This window comes from Microtus pennsylvanicus, chromosome 1, assembly GCF_037038515.1.
Source record: "Microtus pennsylvanicus isolate mMicPen1 chromosome 1, mMicPen1.hap1, whole genome shotgun sequence".
NCBI classification, from domain to species: Eukaryota; Metazoa; Chordata; class Mammalia; order Rodentia; family Cricetidae; genus Microtus; species Microtus pennsylvanicus.
The window spans coordinates 73,463,027-73,483,081 of NC_134579.1; the positions used below are offsets into that span (position 1 = coordinate 73,463,027).

The 20,055-nt window shown below is 53.5% G+C and overlaps 2 protein-coding genes across 2 annotated transcripts; one reads left to right on the plus strand and one right to left on the minus strand.

Annotated features, from left to right (window-relative positions):
* Positions 1–534: 534 nt before the first annotated feature.
* Positions 535–6,225, minus strand: Polr2h (RNA polymerase II, I and III subunit H). The gene is made up of 5 exons (XM_075968197.1): positions 5,021–6,225; positions 3,891–3,974; positions 3,714–3,807; positions 2,303–2,386; positions 535–925 (listed from the first exon to the last, which is right to left on the minus strand). The coding sequence occupies exons 1-5, from the start codon at positions 5,091–5,093 to the stop codon at positions 808–810; spliced, it is 453 nt and encodes a 150-aa protein (XP_075824312.1). The 5' UTR covers positions 5,094–6,225; the 3' UTR covers positions 535–807.
* Positions 6,226–6,894: 669 nt separating this feature from the next.
* Positions 6,895–19,897, plus strand: Clcn2 (chloride voltage-gated channel 2). The gene is made up of 24 exons (XM_075968210.1): positions 6,895–7,126; positions 9,247–9,403; positions 9,549–9,680; positions 10,001–10,129; positions 10,231–10,364; positions 10,469–10,546; positions 10,633–10,711; positions 10,840–10,965; positions 11,053–11,137; positions 11,221–11,322; positions 12,258–12,342; positions 12,503–12,658; positions 12,975–13,044; positions 13,277–13,387; positions 13,659–13,872; positions 14,170–14,303; positions 14,493–14,665; positions 14,761–14,875; positions 15,037–15,110; positions 15,281–15,340; positions 15,458–15,496; positions 15,631–15,735; positions 19,166–19,252; positions 19,364–19,897. Exons 1-24 carry the CDS (start codon positions 7,040–7,042, stop codon positions 19,556–19,558), a joined length of 2,727 nt encoding a protein of 908 aa, XP_075824325.1. The 5' UTR covers positions 6,895–7,039; the 3' UTR covers positions 19,559–19,897.
* The last annotated feature ends 158 nt before the right edge of the window (positions 19,898–20,055 follow it).

A 20,055-nucleotide genomic window follows, 5' to 3' on the forward strand; every position in this document is an offset into this window, starting at 1 on the left:
AAAAGCCTGAGTCCATGGGATGATTAAAAGATTCTATTAGAGTTCATCCCAACCCCCAATGTATCTATCACACACACCCTACTGTGGAAAGTTTAAAAAAAAGAAAAAACCAAACTTCTTTGCTCTTCCCTGCTGAGGCCACTCATTTTCAACCCATTTCTCTAAACACTGTTTCTAACACCTCTTGTAAAGACTAAAGAAAAAGATGGGGAAGGAAACACCCCAGGCATCCCAGCAGGGTAACCAGCTCCTGTGACAAACCCAGGACATCAAGAGACAACTGGGGGTTAGAAAAAACAAAAAAAACTCAAAACCTCAATTCAGTCCCCAGATGGTAGAAAGAGAGAGAGTCATTTAGATTCCTTTGTAGCACACAGAAGGGCTATGGATTTGAGACCCAGCATTGCATAAACCAGGTTTGGTAAAATCTAAGGAACTCAGAAGGCAGTGGCAGGAGGATCAAGTTCAAGCCCAGTCTGGGGTACATGGCAAAAGCAAAACCCTGGATGACCCCACCCCCAATTCAGAAAAGAGTCTGAAAAAGTAAACTTTAATAAAAAAAAAAAAACAAACACACGGACACAACTTGAGATTCAAGCTAAGCTCTCCCCCTTGGCCTTTCACAGACAAGTGAGTTTTCCACCGGATCCAGGCAGACTGAAGACGCACCCACAGCGGACAGAGCCCAGTCCTTTTAGAAGGCGAACACGGCCAGCTTCTACTCAGAGTTGAGGCCAGCTTCTACTCAGGGTTGAACAACATCCACAGCTTGAGTGACGAAGCAGCAAGGCTGGTTTCCCACGAGGTTCAGAACGCCAGCTTCTTCATCAGCAGATACACTCTGGAATCCACCTCAAATCCATGTAGGTTGTTGGCATCACCCTGAAGTCTCATGAGCAGGCCCCCATAGGACACATACGCAGAGCTGAAACAGAAGGCCTTGACCCTGAGTCTGCGCTCCGGACCGGCTGTCAGCAGCTCTCCCTCCGTCTGTTTTAAGGCACTCTCCTTCCCCTAGTACTCGTCATTAGGAACCACAGGGTAGGACAGACTGAATGCAGACACAAAGCAGTGCTGTGTGCTGTTCACCCCAGTGGACTAAACACTGCTGTGCCCAGAACGGGAGTAGTCATTCACACAAATGAAGGTGTCACCACTCACTGCAGTGCCATACAGCTACTGGACTGTGGAGGCAGGGACTGGAGAGATGGCTCAGCCTTTAAAATCACTTACTGTTCTGGAAGAACGCAGAAGACCTGGATTCACTCCCCCAGCACCCACGGGGCATCTTACAACCACCTCTAACACCATTCCCAAGGTGCCAAAGGTCCCCTTCTGATCTTGGTGGTCTCATGCCTGCACATGGTACACATACAGATGTGCACACGTGCACACACAAATAAACACATACTTCTTTTGAAAATGCTAAGGAATCGGGTGGGTGGCACATATCTTTAATCCCAGCAGCAGGAGACAGTCAAGTAGGTCCCCTGAATTCAACACCAGTCCGGGTCTACATATTGAGTTCCAGGACAACCCAGGCTACATAGAGAGAACCTGCCTCAAAACAAACAAACAAACAAATAAATAAAAATTAAAAAAATTGAGGGAGAGTTTTTGATCAACAAGGGGAACTATGCTAAACAAAAGAAGAAAACACTGTAAAAGATCTTAAAGAGTAGAATAAACAAAGAAAAAAAAAGCTAGACTACTCACACTCTTTTGTTTGTTTTTGTTTTCTCAAAACAGGGTCTCACTTATGTAGCCCTGGCTGTTCTGGTCTGTAGACCAGTCTAACCTTGATCTCGCAAATCCACCTGCCTCTTCCTCCCGTGTGCTGGGATCAAACGGTGCCACCACACCAGTCAGTCAAACTCTGTACTAAAAGGTTCTCCTGGGCAACTCTGGTTCTTTTTCACATTACCTCCCTGCTTCAAGTTTCTGACAACCGTATTGTTTTAGCAGACTTTTAAAGAAAAGGAAAAAAAAAATAGGCAGGGAAACCAAGAACCAAGGGTTGAGTTACAGAGTAGCAACACATACACAAGCAAAAATAAAACCACAAAGGCCCAGTCAGTCATGAAAAGCTAGGAAGATGTCCTCTGTTGTCCCTCACAAACCAAGACCGCCAAACTCTCCTGTGGACTACAGGGCCCTGAAATCTTGATAACGGTGGTTAAGTAACCAACATTCAGTATGGAAATCATTCCCAACTAGAAAAACATGGGCCCAGTGCGGATGTAGAAACATGGCAGTTTCAGAACAGGGATGGGGAAGGACTTTTCCAGACAAGGTTACTTACAGACGTGTCGCTGCTTCGGTTGAGGTCTCGTCCCCCTCAATCCTGTACACTTTCCCATACATTACATACTCAAACTGGTCAGCCCTACAAACAAGAGGCCAAGTTATTCTTCGTAGCAATCAGTAGCGTGAGAGACCTTAAAAAACAGAAACTGAGCCAGGCAGTGGTGGCACAGGCCTTTAATCTGAGCACTCAGGAGGCAGAGGCAGGTGGGGAGCTCTTGAATTCGAGGCCAGCCTGGTCTACAGCGCGAGTTCCAGGACAGTCAGGGCTACACAGAGAAACCCTGTCTCAAAAAAACTAAAAAGATAAAAATAATTAAAATGGAAACTGATATCAAGAAATGCCATAGAAGCACAACCGTATTTGGCTCTCACATCAGTTCAGTGAGTGAGACAGGACCGTCTGTATTTTATCGATGAGGAAAGAAAGGCTGAACGCAGTGGAGCTGAGAAATGAAAATTCAGTCTATAGCCATTGCTGTCCTAAATGACTCTGTAGACCAGGCTGGCCTCAAACTCACAGAGCTACTCCTGCCTTTCCCTCCTGGATTAAGTGTGTGCATCACCAGGCCAACTACAGCAGTCTATCACACTAAGCTCCCTCCCAAAATCTAGGATACTATGTAATTATTTTCTTGGCTTTAAAAAAGCTATACCTGAAGTCCTACATACCTTTAATCCCAGCAGGCAGATCTCTATGAGTTCAAGGCCAGCCTGGTCTACAAGAGCTAGTTCCAGACAGGCTCCAAAACCCGTCTCAAAAAACAAAACAAAAAAACAAAAACCTACACCTGCAGGGTAGCACACACCTTTAATTCCAACACAGAAGGCAAAGGAGGTAGACAGCATCTGTGAGTTCGAGGCCACCTTGGTCTACGTAGTGTAGGCCAACCAGGACTACAGAGTGAGACCCCATCTCAAATAAACAGCTGCAGCTCCCAGCTTACACACACTGCTCTCAGTAAGTAATCAAGCTGGTTGTTTCAACTTTTTTCATATTTTTTAGAGACATGGTCTCTGGGAGCCCAGGTTAGCCTCAGACTTGGTGTGAAGCCAAAGATATTCTTCTTTTTTTTGGGGGGGGGGGGGTTCAAGACAAGGTTTCTCTGGAACTAGCTCTTGTAGACCAGGCTGGCCTCGAACTCACAAAGATCCGCCTGCCTCTGCCTCCCGAGTGCTGGGATTAAAGGTGTACGCCATCACCGCCCAGCTGCCAAAGACACTCTTGAACTCCTGATTCTCCTGCCTCATCTCCCCGAGCCCCGGAACTACAGGCCCAAACTACCACACCCAGTTCTGGTTGTCTGAATTCTAAGTGCAACAATGTCTTTTCCTAGAATTAAACAAAGTTCTTTATAATATACATAATATAGTACTTATCTAATGAGTCCCTCCTTTACTTCCCTCACCTGGAAGGCCTGTCATCCGTGGGGTTGTACTCGCCATCATCCAAAGTACCATCTTCATACAAAGTACTAGCTATGACCAACCGGAACTTGTCACCTGAAAAGAGCATCACTATCAGAGCGACGATGCAGAACCCAAAGACTGCAAAGCTCTTACAGGTGCCCGTGTCTGATACTTACCCAAGTCCACGGGGTAAATCTGAATGTTTACATCTAAGATGAGGTCCATCTTGAAAGACTCACTCTCACAGTGCAGCCGAGACACTGGGGAAGAGGGACAGACATGATTACAGACACTGGCTTGCGGGTCGAATGCAAGAGAATAAACCACCCAACAGGCCCACACCCACGAGCCTTGCTCTTCATCCCAGAAGCACAAGTGCAATCCGAATCAGATTCACGAGAAGGAAGAAAGCCAAAAGCTCAGCAGCTGACAGGATCCCAAGAAAGAAGCAAGATTTCTCTAGCAGCAACCAGTCTCTAGGCTCTAAGCCTGCCTGGATGATTCAGACTAAACTTAACTCTGAACAAGATAGTCACTTATACAGAGATTCCTTCTTCCTGACAGGCACTCTGCTGAGGGAATCGGCAGAATGTATTGAGAACTGACTCCTGTCTTTAAAAAAAATAAAATTATAAATAAAATAATTAAAATAAATAATAAAGTAATGATGATGATGATGATGATGCCGGGCGTGGTGGTGCACGCCTTTAATCCCAGCACTTAGGAGGCAGAGGCAGGCGGATCTCTGTGAGTTCAGGGCCAGCCTGGTCAACAAAGCAAGCTCCAGTATGTCCTACACAGAGAGACTGTGTCACGAAAAACAAAAACTTGTCTCCTGGCAAAGTGAGAGGAGAAGAAACAACTTCCAGATCACTAGGAAAATAAATATTCCAAGCAGACAGCTGAATGAAATTCAAAGAGGACTTGGCCAAGAGCTGACAATTCTTGAAGCAATATAAAACTATAGATTAGGAGGGCAGGCAGGTAACTCGCTGCATGGCCTTAAGTAACAAAACAGGTAAGGCCCCATCCACCTCTTACTAGCATAAAGTGAAGTGTGCGAGAGAGGCGCACGGTACAGCACAACGCTGAACAGGGATTAGAGAGGTGCCCAAGGGTTTACCAGCACCAAAGCTAAGGGCCACCCAGGCTCCAGACACCGCAAATACAATAGGAAAAGCTGTCTCAAGTTCCTCATTATGAAAACAAACAAACAACTGTTTCCTGAAGGAGGTACCGAGAGTGGGGCGGACCACTTGGGTGGGCATGTTGGCCTCTTCCCACAGACCTCCGCTACACACCTTACCTCGGTCAAACTTCTTGCCTTCTGGGTCAATGTCTTTCACATCAAAAATATCCTCGAACAGGATGCCCGCCATCGTAAGGGGCACGAGAGCTGCAGAGGTGCGGAGCGCGCGGCCACGACTGGGAATTCGCGGACCCCCTCACGCGGAGAAAAGAAGACAGGGCAGAGTACCGCCCCAAAAGCGGCAGCCGGGCAAGGGGCGCATGCGCACAGGCTGCAGGACCGCGGCCACTTCCGCTGCCTCCCCCTCGGGGCTCCTGAACTTCCGCCGGGAAAGGCCACCTCGGAGCTGCTCTGGTCTGATGGGCGAGTCTCAAAGCCCGGTGACTCCGCCCAAGGCGGGGACAAACTAGGTTCCACCCCCGGCGGGTACCGCGCCGCGACCGGCTCTACGGCGCCCTCTTTAGATCCCGGATCCCGAAGCTTGCAAAGCCTGGGGGCCTAACCCAGCCAGGAACCTTGATCCTTGGCCCAGCCCTGGCCGAGCCCTGCCCTGCGATCCGCGAGCCGGCCGAGGGCACAGTCCGTGCAGCAGGCGGGTGGAGCAGAGCCCCGCCCGCAGAGCGCCCGCCCAGCGGGACGTAGTACCCAGCCCCTCGGACTGCCACCAAAGTCCCCCACGCTGGTCCGAGCTGGCTCGGACCAGCTAGACGTCACCCGAGTCGGGTCTGTCCGGTTTGGGAATTTGCCATGATGTCACTCTCAGGGAAAGGAAAGCCCGCATTGTGCCCTCCCCTGGGGATTCACCTTCTCAGCACTCGCGTCTTCCGTTGGCCCTGCTTGGCACTAACCTCACACTCTGATCCCCTAGGACGCTGCCAATTGAACTTGGTACTGCCTGTCACCCCACTATACTACCCTCTTCTGGACACTGATCTAGCGCGCCTTCACCCGGCACTGGGCTTTCACTGGGAGGCGGCGACAGCTCTCGGTGCCCTCTTTCTAGGTGCTACCTCCTTGCATTGCGGTCCCCGTCGTGGGCATCGTACCCTCTCCTGGAGCACCTCTTTGTTTCCTGAATGAGTCTTCATCCTGGTACTGCTCTTTCTACACAGACTTCTGGGCACGGTCCTCTCCAGTGGCACCAACCTAACACTGCCCATCCTCTTTGTGCCCACGCCACACTGTTCTTATCCCTCCAAGAACCCTCAAAGACAACGCGGAGCCCCAGTAAGCCGCTTCCTCGAGGCGTCCGCAGCTACTCAAGTTCCCCCTTTAAGCGATGCCTGGGAGGAGCGACCTCTGCTCCCCCACACCCGCCTCCCAGGCACGGCCTCCCCCGCGCCAATAGCTCCCTTCCCTCGGGCCTCACCCCTTCCCGTCCCCTCCCACCTCCACCTCCGCCCCTCTCTCCAGGCCTAGCAGTTCCAGGTGCACCTTCCCGGGGGAACCAGAGAGAAAGAAGGAGAAAGGAGAAAGGGGGGCGATAAGGGAGCAGGCTCTCGGGGATCCTCCCAGATCCGTCTGAGTCGCCTGCAAGCACGAAGCAGCCCCAGTCGGGTCTGGCCCGGAGAGCTCGAATTATCCTTTTCTGCAGCCCCCCTGCCCCAGCCCGAGAATCACTACATCCCCAGCCCCTCCCACACAGCGCCGCAGCCGCCGGAGAGCCCGTCCCCTCCACGTGCCAGCGGACCCGCCCCCTACGGCCCCGCACCCTCTCGGGACCGGGTCAACCCCCGGCCTACCGACGGAGGGGGGGCGCGAGATCGCGTTGCAAGCGCCCCCTGCCGCTTCTCCGGAGACCAGGAGGCGGCTCCGATGCAGACCCCAGCCCAACCCGGACGCCCCTTGCAGATGGGCCAGGGAGGAGCAGCAAGCAGGGCACCGCCCTCGGCCCGCCCGCCTAGGAGGAGACGCTAGCGGGAGGCTGAGCCTGCGGCGCGCGCCCGGGGACCCGTCGCACTCTGCACTCGGCCGCCGGGGCTGAGGGGACGGGACGGGTGCGGGCTCAGCGGGCCGGGAGCTGAGTCAAGGCCAGAGCCCGAGAAGCCAAGCGAGGCAGGAGGACAGTGCGCCGAGATGGCGGCCTCGGGGGCCGCGGCGGGAGCGGCGGCGGCGACGGGGGAAGGGATGGAGCCTCGGGCGCTGCAGTATGAGCAGACCCTGGTAAGTGAAACCTAAGGGGTGCGCTATGGCACCACGGCTGCAGGTTGCCCTAGGAAGTATGAGGACAGGCGGCCTACCCTAGCCCGGCCTCAGCCTTCCTCGGCTGTGGAAACTGAGGTTCGGGATCCGACAGGCTGTAGGTTCACGCTCGGGGTGTGTTGGAAAGCCGCTTGCTTGTTTCTGGCTGAGGCTGGTGGCCTGCAGAGGACAATGACACCAGGTGCTTGGCCCAGGTGCCCTTCCCCTTACTCCCTTACACGCTTTTGTTTTTTCCACTTAACCACTGGAGCCCAAGTTACAGCACGTCAGCCCCCTTTCTGGGTACCATCCGTACCTCCGAACTTTCTCCACATGCCTGTCCACATTGACCACCCTCCCAGTGCTCCTACTATGGCATGGCACTAAGCTGGGCGTGAAGACTGTAGGGAGGTGAGCAAATCCAAACCTGTCCCCTTGCCTTTAACAACTCAAAGTCCAGCATTGACGAGAACCCTTCAGTCGAACTTTTGGGAAAGGTGGCTTAGGTGACTTGTCACCCTGGGGACTGGAAGCAGGAATGGAACCTTTGTTCAGACTAGATCTAGGCAGGTACCCCACCACCAACATCCACGCCCATGAAGTGTCCCTTGAACTCTTAAGAAACAGGGGTCCCAAGCTTGGAGATGACTCATGGCCACCACTATTGAGAAGCCATTCAGCCTCGTGTCACTAGGGTGGGGGGCCCAAGCCCTACAGAAAGAAGCTGGCCCTATGGCTCCTTTTTATCAGCTTAGGCTGGAATTTGCCCAGAAGGGTGGCAGGGAGGAACCTCCTTGAGAGAGCCTAGACTGTAACTGAGTCAGGGAGGTGGCCAATTACCAGACTGTAGGAAACTGGCTAACTGGGAGAGGTGTCACTATGCCTAGGTGACACTAGTGGAGGCAAGCCCTTTTGTTTTCGATGGCTCTTATCCTTGCCATCCACAGGTCAAGGAGAGGGGCACTTGGCCATGGAAGCCGGGCACCTAACCTCTGAAATGGTATCTCTTTTGCACCAGCCACCACTCCAGCTCCCTGTGTCTGAGAAAGGAGTTCTCAGGGTCAAGCTCTCCCTGCTCTGGCCTCTCCCACTTCCCCTCCTACCCTTTTGTCTTGCCCTCACCTCCTCCCACCTGCTGTTTCTAGACTCCAGTCTTCCTCCTCCCTGCTCTCCACACTTTCTCCCTCTTTCCTATGTGGTTCCTCTCCCCTCTGCCTCTCCCTTTCCACTATGTCTCACCCTCTCTGTCTATCCTCCCCCTCCACACACACACACACACAAACCCCAACCCCAACAGGAGCCCTTTGTGTCCTGAAGCTCCGCGGGTGGCAGCCAGAATCTACTCCTCCCCACCCCCCAACACACTCCCGGCTTGGCAGGTCCAGCCATAACTCTCCCCCTTCCCATCAGCCTGGTGTCCACAGGCACAGCTTTGCCATCTCCAGGCTCCGCCGTCCTCCGGACCTGTCACTGGCCCCAAGTGCAGCTCCGGTGCAGGACTGAAACCACCCAGCACTGCCCTACCCACCCAAAGAGGCTTTCCACTTTCAGCAGGCTGACGGGATCGTGGGGGTTCGGGAGTGGAGAATGAGGACAAGGGGATTAGGGTGGGTGGGAAGGGTGCTGCTGAGTTGGTCACAGGCCAAAGGCCCAGCAGGAATGTGATAAGGATTGGGGCTGGGACCTCCTAGGCCCAGCTCAGCTGCACTCAGCTCCACCAACTCTTACAGTTGCTCCTGCGCCCTTGACCACCCCTTATTCTCTGACCTTCCCGCCTCCCACTTTCAGACCGCGCCTTCCTCTGGACCCTTCCCTCTCCTCCCCAGTGCCCTCACCCTTGGCTCGCTAGAAGAGGACTGATTATTCTGCCACCCCCAGAGTTGTGTCCCTGTACCTTGTCTGTCCCCATCACTCTGGCCGGGACAGCCCCCGCAGTCTACAGTATGCATTGTTCCCACACTCTGAGCCTGAGTCAAAACTGGCTTCAAGATGGGGTACACAGTGTGGGAGCTAAGCAAAGGGGAGTTCAAAACCCAAAAACCCTCCCTGGATTCCCCACCACAGCCACACATGGTAATGCCACATTTTGTCCATTGCTCCAGATGTATGGCCGATACACTCAGGAACTTGGGGCCTTTGCCAAAGAGGAAGCTGCTCGGATTCGTCTGGGAGGGCCTGAGCCCTGGAAAGGGTCCCCTTCTGCCCGGACTCCCCCAGAGCTTCTGGAATATGGACAGAGCCGGTGTGCCAGATGCCGCAGTGAGATCTGGATCGGGGCAGGGACCTGGCTGTTCTGTGTTGGGGGAGGCAGAGACCATTAGAGCTGCCTATGGGGGATGGGGAGACAGGATTAGGAGCACTTTGGTACCAGCTTCTCTGTGACTCTTCCTTCCCCTGCTTCCAGTTTGTTCTGTACGCTGCCACAAGTTCCTAGTGTCCCGGGTTGGTGAAGACTGGATCTTCCTGGTCCTGTTGGGGCTCCTCATGGCATTGGTCAGTTGGGCCATGGACTATGCCATCGCTGTCTGTCTACAGGGTGAGGGCAAAGGCTGGGAAGGGCCACCCTGTTTCCTCCATGCCACAGTTGTTTAAGTAACTTGGCTCCTGGCCACTTTCTCTGGCCAGGCTGACTGCCCATCTCCGGGCATAGTTACTGCCACTTGCAGAGGCCACACCTTCTGGCCTGCCCTCCAACTGTCTTATCTATGATGGGCTTTGTCCCAGCAAATGCCTTCTAGGGCCTTCCCATCCCTCTGGGCCCCAGCTCTGTGTACTTGTCCTATCAGTGTGTCTCAGTGGCAGGCAAGGTGTGGATATGTGCACTGGAAGGCCAGCAAGCATGTCCTGTGCCCACAGCTCAGCAGTGGATGTCCCGGGGCTTAAACACCAACATCTTACTCCAGTACCTGGCTTGGGTTACCTACCCTGTTGTCCTCATCACTTTCTCTGCTGGATTCACCCAGATCCTGGCCCCGCAGGCTGTCGGTAGGATAGGAGGGGCTCAGGGGGGCGGGGGTGGAGCTCAAGCTTCCTGAATGGGGTCTCTCAGACAACTTCTGTGGATCTGTGGATCTATGCCTCTGCAGGGTCTGGCATCCCTGAGATGAAAACCATCCTTCGGGGAGTGGTGCTAAAGGAATACCTCACCCTCAAGACCTTTGTAGCTAAGGTCATTGGGCTCACCTGTGCCCTGGGCAGTGGGATGCCCCTTGGCAAAGAGGTAATTGCAGGTTGGGGAATGAAGGCGCCCCTCCCATCCGACAAAAAGGCCAGGCCGAGGTCCAGAAGGCCCCACCCCTACTCACCACCAACCCCTACCTCCAGGGACCCTTTGTGCACATTGCCAGCATGTGTGCTGCCCTGCTCAGCAAGTTCCTCTCCCTCTTTGGGGGTATCTATGAGGTAAGAGGAGAACCCTAAGATCTGGGGAACGGGGTGGGAATGGGGCTGCTGAGCCCAAACTGACGCTGCGTCCCCACCCTTGCCAGAATGAGTCCCGGAACACAGAGATGCTGGCTGCCGCGTGCGCAGTAGGAGTGGGCTGCTGCTTTGCAGCCCCTATCGGAGGTAGGCACGGCTCCAATCTGAGTCTAGCCCTACCCTTTGTCCTCTCCCCCCTCGACCCCTCTTCTCCTGGGAGTAAGTCCACCGACCAGACTCTGGCCTCAAGGGCGATGTCCTCTGCCCCCTTGCAGGGGTCCTATTCAGCATTGAGGTCACCTCCACCTTCTTCGCTGTTAGGAACTACTGGCGGGGCTTCTTCGCGGCCACCTTTAGTGCCTTCATCTTTCGGGTCTTGGCAGTCTGGAACCGTGATGAAGGTGGGGATGTTGGTGGCGGTGAGGGCATCTGAGGCAAGTCAAGTGGGACACAAATTTACCTGCCACCCCTCTACTTCTTCCTTTCAGAAACCATCACTGCTCTCTTCAAAACTCGGTTCCGACTCGACTTCCCCTTTGACCTCCAGGAGCTCCCGGCCTTTGCTGTCATCGGGTAAGAAACTTCCAGGAGGGTGTGGGACAGAAGGTCTCCATAAGAAGGCCTCCCCTCCACCCTGGTCCTTCTCTCTTCTCCAGTATTGCTAGTGGCTTCGGGGGAGCCCTCTTTGTCTACCTGAACCGGAAGATTGTCCAGGTGATGCGGAAGCAAAAAACCATCAACCGCTTCCTCATGAGGAAGTATGTCAGCCATAGACTCTTTTCCAGGCTGTTCTGGAAGGGCTACACGGGGAGAGAGGGGGGTACTGAGGGTCTGAAGTAGAGGCCCTGTCAAAATCAGGCTTTCAGCCAGGTCAGCGCCACACACCTGTAATTCCAGTGCTCCAGAGACCAAGGTAGGAAGGTAGCACGGTCTAAGCCAGCCACGGCTACAGTGTGACTCTAGGGCGGGAAGTCAGCTGGTGTTTTCATGCTGATGCTGTGACGTGTATCACGCGGAAACCCCCTGGGATCTGCTACTTTTGAACCTTTGTCAGTGGCAGGAGCACTTGGGATAAAAGACCAAGGTTTTCTTAGGTTTTCAGGCCTGGTCCAGATAGCAGTGTTTGTACCTCATGACCCCATGACCAGTGTGGCTGGACATTTTTTGTCTCAGAACCCTTTTTTCGTTATGAGCCTGAGAACTGAGAATGGGAAGGGCTTGTGCTGTCGTCGTCTACAGAACCTCTCCCACAAGCCTTCCCTGGCCTTGAACTCAGAGTCACCTCCTCTGCCACCCAGGTGTGTGCGCCACGCCTGCCTCACCCTCACTTAGGTCACCATTGAGGGCAGATAGTGGACGAGGCTTGGTTAGGCCTTCAAGTCTCTTGTCCTTTAGCTGGGTCTTTTGAGACTCGAGGCAGTCACAGCTCAGACTTGTCCTAGAAAGGACTAGAGATGCGTTTGCTGTTGCTGCCTGCCCCTTCTACTCCCGGCTCCTAGAACAATACTAATCTACCGTCGCCCTTGAAGCTGCAGCATAAAACACAATAAAAGGACTTACTCTCAGGCGCTGTGGCTTGATATACAAGCCCTGCTCTGATCTTAGGCCTGAGGTATGTAAGGGCACCTGGCCTGTGATCTGTCCATGGGAGGTGTGTGACTTTTGTCTGATGCTGTCAAACCTCTGTCTGTAGACGGCTGCTCTTCCCGGCTCTGGTGACTCTGCTCATCTCCACTCTGACCTTCCCCCCTGGCTTTGGACAGTTCATGGCTGGACAGGTAGCCCCTAGCAGAAATGTGACCCCCATGCCCATACCCAGATGCACTCCTTTCCAAAGTCCACAGCCCTAGCATGACTGGGACCCCTTGTTCCCAGGACTCCTACGGGCCTCTTCCCTGAGATCCTGTGCCCCATCCTAAAGTGTTCTGTTCACTCTAGCTCTCACAGAAAGAGACCCTCGTCACTCTATTTGACAACCGGACATGGGTCCGCCAGGGCCTGGTAGAGGATCTAGAACTACCCAGCACTTCACAGGCCTGGAGCCCACCACGTGCCAATGTTTTCCTCACTCTGGTCATCTTCATTCTCATGAAGGTGAGACCCCTTCCATGGCTATATACCACCAGTGTTGACCCAGGCCACCAGAGGAGGGGCTCTCCCACGCACTTACCATGGAGTCGGAATATTGTGAGAAAGGTACCCTTATCCCTGTCTTAAAGATGGTGACTCAAAACCCAGAGAAGTAACTGCCAAAGCAGTTGGTTGGGTGAGAGGATGTGAACCCCAGCCTTCTGGTTCTGGTGTCCTTTCTTTCCCCTTCATCTCTGGGGATTCTGCTGAGAAGGCTGCACCTGCTAGATGGGCAGGGTGGGCTTCCCTGAGGTCTGTTTTGAACCCCTCCTGCCTACAGTTCTGGATGTCTGCCCTGGCCACCACCATCCCAGTGCCCTGTGGGGCCTTCATGCCTGTCTTTGTCATTGGTGAGTCTGCAGCTGCCTGCTTCCAGCCTACGCCCTTCATACCTCTGGCTGTCCCCTGTAGAGCCCTCCTTTGCCCGGGAGTGGGTTTTGGCCCAACTCTAGCCCAGACCCCGACTCCCATGGGACTGCCCCATGTACTAAATGACCCGCCGGCCCCTCCCCCACCTTCTGACCCTCTCTCTTCCTAGTGTTCCCCCACTACCTCTTTCTCTTCCTAAAACCCTCCCTGAAGGAGCAGCATTTGGGCGGCTGGTGGGTGAAAGCATGGCCGCCTGGTTCCCAGATGGGATTCACACGGATAGCAGTACCTACCGGATTGTACCTGGAGGCTATGCCGTGGTTGGTGAGCACCCAGTTCTGTTTGCTATGTGGTGTTAGGGATCAGAGCCAGGGGACTGCACATGCTGCAGCCCCAGCAGTACCCCAAGACTGCATCTGCATTGGGAGACTCCTGGCCCAGCCAGACTCTGGGGCTCTGGTGCCCCCTGCTGGCAGGGCCATAGGCCGAAGCTCTGTATGGGACTCTGAGGGACTCTAAGCGATTCTCACCCCTGGGAAGGGAAAGTCTCCTGGGGACTGAACACCCTGAGGAGACTGAGCATGGCTCTTCCTAGGGGCAGCTGCACTTGCAGGAGCAGTGACACACACAGTGTCCACGGCTGTGATTGTCTTCGAGCTCACGGGCCAGATCGCCCACATTCTGCCTGTCATGATCGCCGTCATCTTGGCTAATGCTGTTGCCCAGAGCCTGCAGCCCTCCCTCTATGACAGCATCATCCGCATCAAGAAGCTGCCCTACCTGCCTGAGCTGGGCTGGGGCCGCCACCAGTATGAAGGGCCCAGTGCAAAGAGGGTGGGAGTGAGGGGTAGGCCTCGCAGGACCCTTCAACCCCACCTGCAGCAAGGTCCCAAACTAGTAACGCTGAGATCCTAGCTATTTTGCTCTGCGTCAGAGATGCCCTCACCCTGGGGGATCTATAGCTGTCCTCTACTGACCCAAAAAGAGTGTAGAGAACACTAACTGCCCCCTGTGGCTCTCCAGCCTTCCCCATGACCCTGGGATAGTGGTATTCTGGGCCAGCATTTCATACAGAGCATACACTGAATGCCCGACTCTATCCCCAGGCAATACCGGGTGCGGGTAGAAGACATCATGGTACGGGATGTACCCCATGTAGCCCTCAACTGCACCTTCCGGGACCTGCGGCTGGCACTGCACAGGACCAAGGGCCGCATGTTGGCTCTAGTAGAGTCCCCTGGTGAGGCCCAGAGGGGTCCCAGGTGTTATGAGCATCTCCTGGGGGCTCAGTGCTGAAAGGGCTAGGGAGCCCAGGACCAGTGTCCGTATTCTATATAGGTCAACACTTGGCAAGCAGGGTTTTCCTTTAGGGCCCCAGCTTAGGTGTGGGAAGAACCCGCGCCTGAGCCTCTTCCCTTGTTCTGTCCAGAGTCTATGATCCTGCTGGGCTCTATCGAACGCTCACAGGTAGTAGCATTACTGGGGGCCCAGCTGAGCTCAGCACGCCGGCGGCAGCACATGCAAAAGCTAAGGCAAGCCCAGATGTCTCCACCATCAGATCAGGAGAGCCCCCCTAGTTCTGAGACGTCCATCCGCTTCCAGGTAAGGAAAAAAGTGCTCCGTGACCACACATCCTTCGGAAGTGTCATCTTGAAGGTTCTGAACCACAGCCTCCCAGCCCCTCCCTGTCCATGCAGGTGAACACAGAGGGCACAGCCTTCTCAGGATCCCACGGGCAGACTCACAAGCCCCTGAAACCTGCCCTAAAGAGAGGGTCTAGCCATACCACAAGCCTCCAGGAAGGTACCACAGGTGAGCCTTTTCTACCCCACCTCGGACGAAGCCTGAGCCACCACAGATGAATGAGGCAAAAAGGCGTACAAGGCGGAGCTGGAAAAGCCTCTCTCCCCTTGCCTTCTGCACCTTACCTTACCCCTATCCAACTTGCCCCCCATCTCGGGTTTGGAACACAGGCAACACGGAGTCAGCAGGCATTGCCCTCAGAAGCCTCTTCTGTGGCAGTCCACCTCAGGAGGCCTCTTCAGAAGTGAGTAGGCCAGACGCTCACCTCCTGTCTGCCCCACTCCCTTCCTGACTCTCCTCTCTGCCTGCCTCCTGCCCTCCTGTCTGCCCCTGCCCCTTCTCCTTGGTTCCACCCCGCCCTTCACACCCCTCTCCCCATAACCTCAACTCCTTTCTGCTTTGGCTCTGACAAAGTTGGAAAAGTCGGAATCCTGTGAAAAACGCAAGCCGAAGCGGGTCCGAATCTCCCTGGCGGTACGTGTGCCCCTCTTCCCGCAGCTCAGGAGCAGCTGGCCCGGAGGGCTGGGGTCTAGGTGGGACAAACCTCTCAGAGCCAGGAGTACATCCACTTCCCTCCCTCCCTTCTCCTAGAGTGACTCCGACCTGGAAGGCGAGATGAGTCCTCAGGAGGTGAGATGCCGCTATAGACTCTAGACCGCTTCTTCCTGGGTGTGTTGTCAATCACAGGGGGGAAAGGGGGCAAACCAGCCTTCAGAGAGCTGAGAGGAGCTCCCTCTCCCTGATCATCGGTCTCTCGCTGTCAGATCTTAGAGTGGGAAGAACAGCAACTAGATGAGCCTGTCAACTTCAGCGACTGCAAAATTGATCCTGCGCCCTTCCAGCTAGTGGAGCGGACTTCTTTGCACAAGGTAGGACAGGGTGGGTCTGGACTCAGACCCAGGTGATGGTGTCCGAGGAAGGCATGAGAGACAGTATATTTGATGCCGTTTTTAGAACATACTGCTCTAGGCCATGGGAGCCTGGGAGCCAGGACTCCTCAGCCTTGTCCGGGCCTTACTCCTTGGTGGAGCCAGGCATCGTTTCTCCTCCGCTCAGTCTTACCCCTGGGAACTCTGGACCAAAGCAACTACAAAGACACAGCTTGAACTGGGTGGAAGCCAGAAGGCCAAACCAGGGTCAGAGCTAGGCAGGAGGCTGCCAGAGTCCAACAAGGCTGATACACACCCACGCTGGAAAAAAAAGGGGGGCGGGGGGAGTGAGAAACAGGCCAGATAAGAAAATCTAATAAACAGGCTAAGAAACAGTGAAGAAGGGTGAGGTGACTGCGGAGAAGAGATAAACAAAGATGAGAGACACCAGTAGGGGGCGTGGAATGTCAGACCCCAGAGAGCCAACTTCAAGCAGGTCAAAGAAAAACTGGTAGAAGAGCCTCAGAAAGACAGCTCAGCAGAGGGGGCAGCAGGAAGAGGAAGAAGTACAGAGCGATAGAGGTAGGCGGTGTACACACTGGAGCAAGGGACAAAAGTGACAGGGGTGGGTCAGTGGTCTCAAGGCTTCAGCTGTAACTGTTGCTAAAACGTCAGCATAGTACATAGCTGAGGCCCTGACGGGTAGGCTAGGAGACAAAAGAGCAAAAATAAAGGAGCTTCGAGGAACTGCAGAGCTTTCACAGAGGAAAAGGAGCTAGGCCAGAAGACAGTCCAAGCTGTACTTCACAGCCTTTCTTCCCAAGATCGCCACAGTTTCCCAGTCGTCAGCCATCTTTTTCCTTTCTTGACACAGGATCTCATATAACCCAAGTAGGCCTCGAACTCACGACAGTCTGCCTGCCTTGGTCTCCCTGGAGATTTCAGGCACACACCATCATACCCAGCTGTGATCCCCTTGATTTTCTGTCATACATAATGGTGGTGATAAGAACACTGGCATGCTTGAGTGCTTGCTGTGTGCCAGGCACCACGCCAAGCTTCACCCATCTAATTTATAGTTCTCGCAACCATACTAGCCGATAGGTATTATGACATTCCAGTTTTTATAGACGTCGAAATTGCCCAAATGGACACATCAAGGAAGTAACAAAGTTGGGCCTGGACCCAGAGATAATCCGGCCCGAGAGCCTGTCTTAACCAGTCTAAAACGGGGAAAGGAAGCCAGGGCCCAGTTCCGGCCCTGCTCTCAGAATTCTTTCAGAAGGCCATGTTATCCTTTTCCCTGTCAGTGTAGTTCACTGTTCCCAGGCCCAAGAAATTTGGGCCCTCCAATGGGCTCCATGGTGTCCAATTGAATTAAAATGAAAAAGAACAAAGTAGGTGTTTGTTACAAACTTCAGCTATCACAGGAAGGGAAGAAGCCGCCGAGGAACCACTAACAAAAGTACAAAGAACTGGAATAACATAAAAGATTAGAATTCTAGAGATTAGATTCTAAATGAGAATCTACTTATTAACAAAGCAGTAAGCAGTAACCCACTTAAATTGAGGAGGGATACTCTGAGAGGACGTGAACCCATGAGACTATTGAGGAAGCTCGCAGTGGCAGCTAGCTACAGCGGGTAGCGATGAGGCCAGAGTGCCAAGGTGATGGCAAGACTGGCAACCCAAATCCTCCCTCCCTGATGCGTCTTAAGTTCAGCTGCAGAAGTTGAGCAAGTTGCTTAGCCTTTCTGTTTCCTTATCTATAGAGTAGGGGTGGCATAAGCTGAGTGTGGTGGCATCTGCCTGTAATGGCACTGAGGAGGTGGAGGAGCAGACGATCAGAGTCTTCTGTGAACTACACAGCAAGTTTACCTTACTTCAGAAAAGAAAAGTTGACAGGGCAGTGGTGGTACATGCCTTGACTTCCAGCACTCAGGAGGCAGGGGCAGGCAGATCTCTGTGAGTTCAAGGCCATCCTGGTCTACAGAACAAGTTCCAGGACAGCCAGAGCTGTTACAAACTGTCTTGAAAGACATGAATGAATGAATGAAAAGTGAAAAGTAAAGCCTGGAAGCTAGGCATAGCAGGATGGTAAGCTGGCAGGCCAGTCTGGGCTGACTTAAGAAGGGATCTCATGGGCCATTCTAGGGAGTACCAGGTGCCGCTCAAAGTTTTAGAAAGCCATAGAATGTCAGAGTCCAGCTGGAGCGGGGAGGCAGGAAGTAGGAAAACTCATTCTGCTGTTGTCTCAGCCCTGGTGACGGTGCGGATCTGGAGCAGAACTAGGGAGAATGGCACAGATGTCCCAGAAGTAGAGCGGTAAGCTTGGCAATCGCTAGGCACAGGTTGTTCGCAGGCCCATAAAAGCACATTGCCTGCTAGGTCGCTGTGGTTGGGAACAAGCAGGAAAAGAACGTCCCGGGAACTGTTTAATGGGCTCCTCGGGAGAAGGTGAGATGGATTATTTGACCATACCTTATGGTAAAGATGTTTCCCCTGGGGAAGACAGGGAAATTAAGGCTCATCTGTAGCATATAGGGTTCAAGTTATATAACAAGATTGCTAACTACATGACCATTGAAGAAACATGACTTCAAAAAATGGGGTCTCTCTTTTTTGTTTGTTTTTCGAGACAGCATTTCTCTATGCAGCCATGGTTCCTGAAACTGGCTCTATAGACCAGGCTGGCCTTGAACTCAGAGAGCTACCTGCCTCTGCCTCCTGAGTACTGGGATTAAAGGCGTGCACCACCAGAAAACTGAATATCTAACACTATGATGGCACACACCTAATACTAATATACACCTAAACCTAATACTTAGGAGGCTGAGGCAGGAGCAGTACTATGAGTTCAAGGCTAGCCTGGGCTAAGCAGTGAGACCTTCAAAAAGAAACATCCGAATTCTACTGGAGCTACAGCTCAGCGGGTAGACAATTTACCCAGCATGGATGATACTCTGGCTTTGATCTCAGAACCAAACACTGAGACCCTTGCTTCTTTATAAATAGGGTCATGCCCCAGGTGGGGGAAATTGGGAAATTTCCGTAAGCCCCTTCCCATCATTTTATATGAGACAGTATTTAAGATGTGAGACATTGGGTGTTCCGGGAGCTGTTAGTGCTGCCCGTCTTGATTCACCTGTTACACCAAGAGGCTCCCAAGTACACCCAGAACAGCAGATAGCAAATTCCAGGAAATGCTGAGAGCTGTTTTCGAGACAGCAAATGGGAACTGCTGATAATATGAAGGTGGCCACATCTCACGGCTTGGAACATTCCCATGGCATTTCCCTCCGGCAGTGCCTCCCACTACTGCACCCCTTCTGTTCCACACCCCCCTCATTTTGCCCTGATTCCCTCTGACTGTGTTTCTGAGCTGCCCCTTTGGATATCAAGTACAATGTCCCCTCCCCCTGCTCCGCAGACCCATACCATCTTCTCACTGCTGGGCGTGGACCACGCTTACGTCACCAGCATCGGCAGACTCATTGGAATTGTGACCCTAAAGGAGGTGAGGTGAAAGGACCAAAGCTACTTCCACTTCTAAATGTCTGCCCCCCCCCCGGGAAGTCCTGGGGAGGGGTCTCAGCAGGGAACAGACACCTGACTCTTACCTTTCCAGCTCCGGAAGGCTATTGAGGGCTCTGTCACAGCACAGGGTGTAAAAGTCAGGCCACCCCTTGCCAGTTTCCGGGACAGTGCCACCAGCAGCAGCGACACAGAGACCACCGAAGTGCATGCGCTCTGGGGACCGCTATCCCGCCATGGCCTCCCACGAGAGGGCAGCCCTTCTGACAGTGATGACAAGTGCCAGTGACCCCTCACTTGGATGGCCTATATTCCTTCTGCAAGCAGCAGCAACCAGAAGCTGGAACCCAAGTCCACTCTAGCTGTGGGCTGCCAGCTCCTCCATCTCCTGGCGGGCCTACCTGGAATGTAACTCAACACCTACCTGCTAGAGGATCAGCTATGCCCTGGCAGGATGAGGTGGGGTCCTGTGGCCCTTGCCCACTCTTTGAGAAAGGGGCAGAACTAAAATGGGTTTATACTGGAACCTCCAATGACAAGATGTATATAGAAATTTACAAAGATTTTTATATTAATTTAATAAAACAATAAATAGAATAAAGTAAACACCTAATTAGCCACTCATGTGTAGAACACTTGTGCTGTTGGCTCATGTTTTCCTCTTGGATCCTCTTACCTGCCCAAGCCTGAGACTTCAGTCCACAGCCACCTATCAACCCCAGCGTCCCAGCAATATAGGATCTGCCAGCGGCCCCCTGCTGCCTCACCTGCAACACCCTGCCTGGA

What these genes read in the sequence shown, in the direction of transcription:
- Clcn2 (XM_075968210.1), top strand. Translation starts at nt 7,040, where the DNA reads ATGGCGGCCTCGGGGGCCGCGGCGGGAGCGGCGGCGGCGACGGGGGAA. An exon ending in GACAGTTCATGGCTGGACAG is followed by an intron (nt 12,343 to 12,502) that starts GTAGCCCCTAGC and finishes TGTTCACTCTAG; the next exon opens with CTCTCACAGAAAGAGACCCT. An exon ending in TGGAGGCTATGCCGTGGTTG is followed by an intron (nt 13,388 to 13,658) that starts GTGAGCACCCAG and finishes GGCTCTTCCTAG; the next exon opens with GGGCAGCTGCACTTGCAGGA.
- Polr2h (XM_075968197.1), bottom strand. Translation starts at nt 5,093, where the DNA reads ATGGCGGGCATCCTGTTCGAGGATATTTTTGATGTGAAAGACATTGAC. An exon ending in GATTTACCCCGTGGACTTGG is followed by an intron (nt 3,808 to 3,890) that starts GTAAGTATCAGA and finishes TGCTCTTTTCAG; the next exon opens with GTGACAAGTTCCGGTTGGTC. An exon ending in ACCGAAGCAGCGACACGTCT is followed by an intron (nt 926 to 2,302) that starts GTAAGTAACCTT and finishes CTTCTGTTTCAG; the next exon opens with CTCTGCGTATGTGTCCTATG.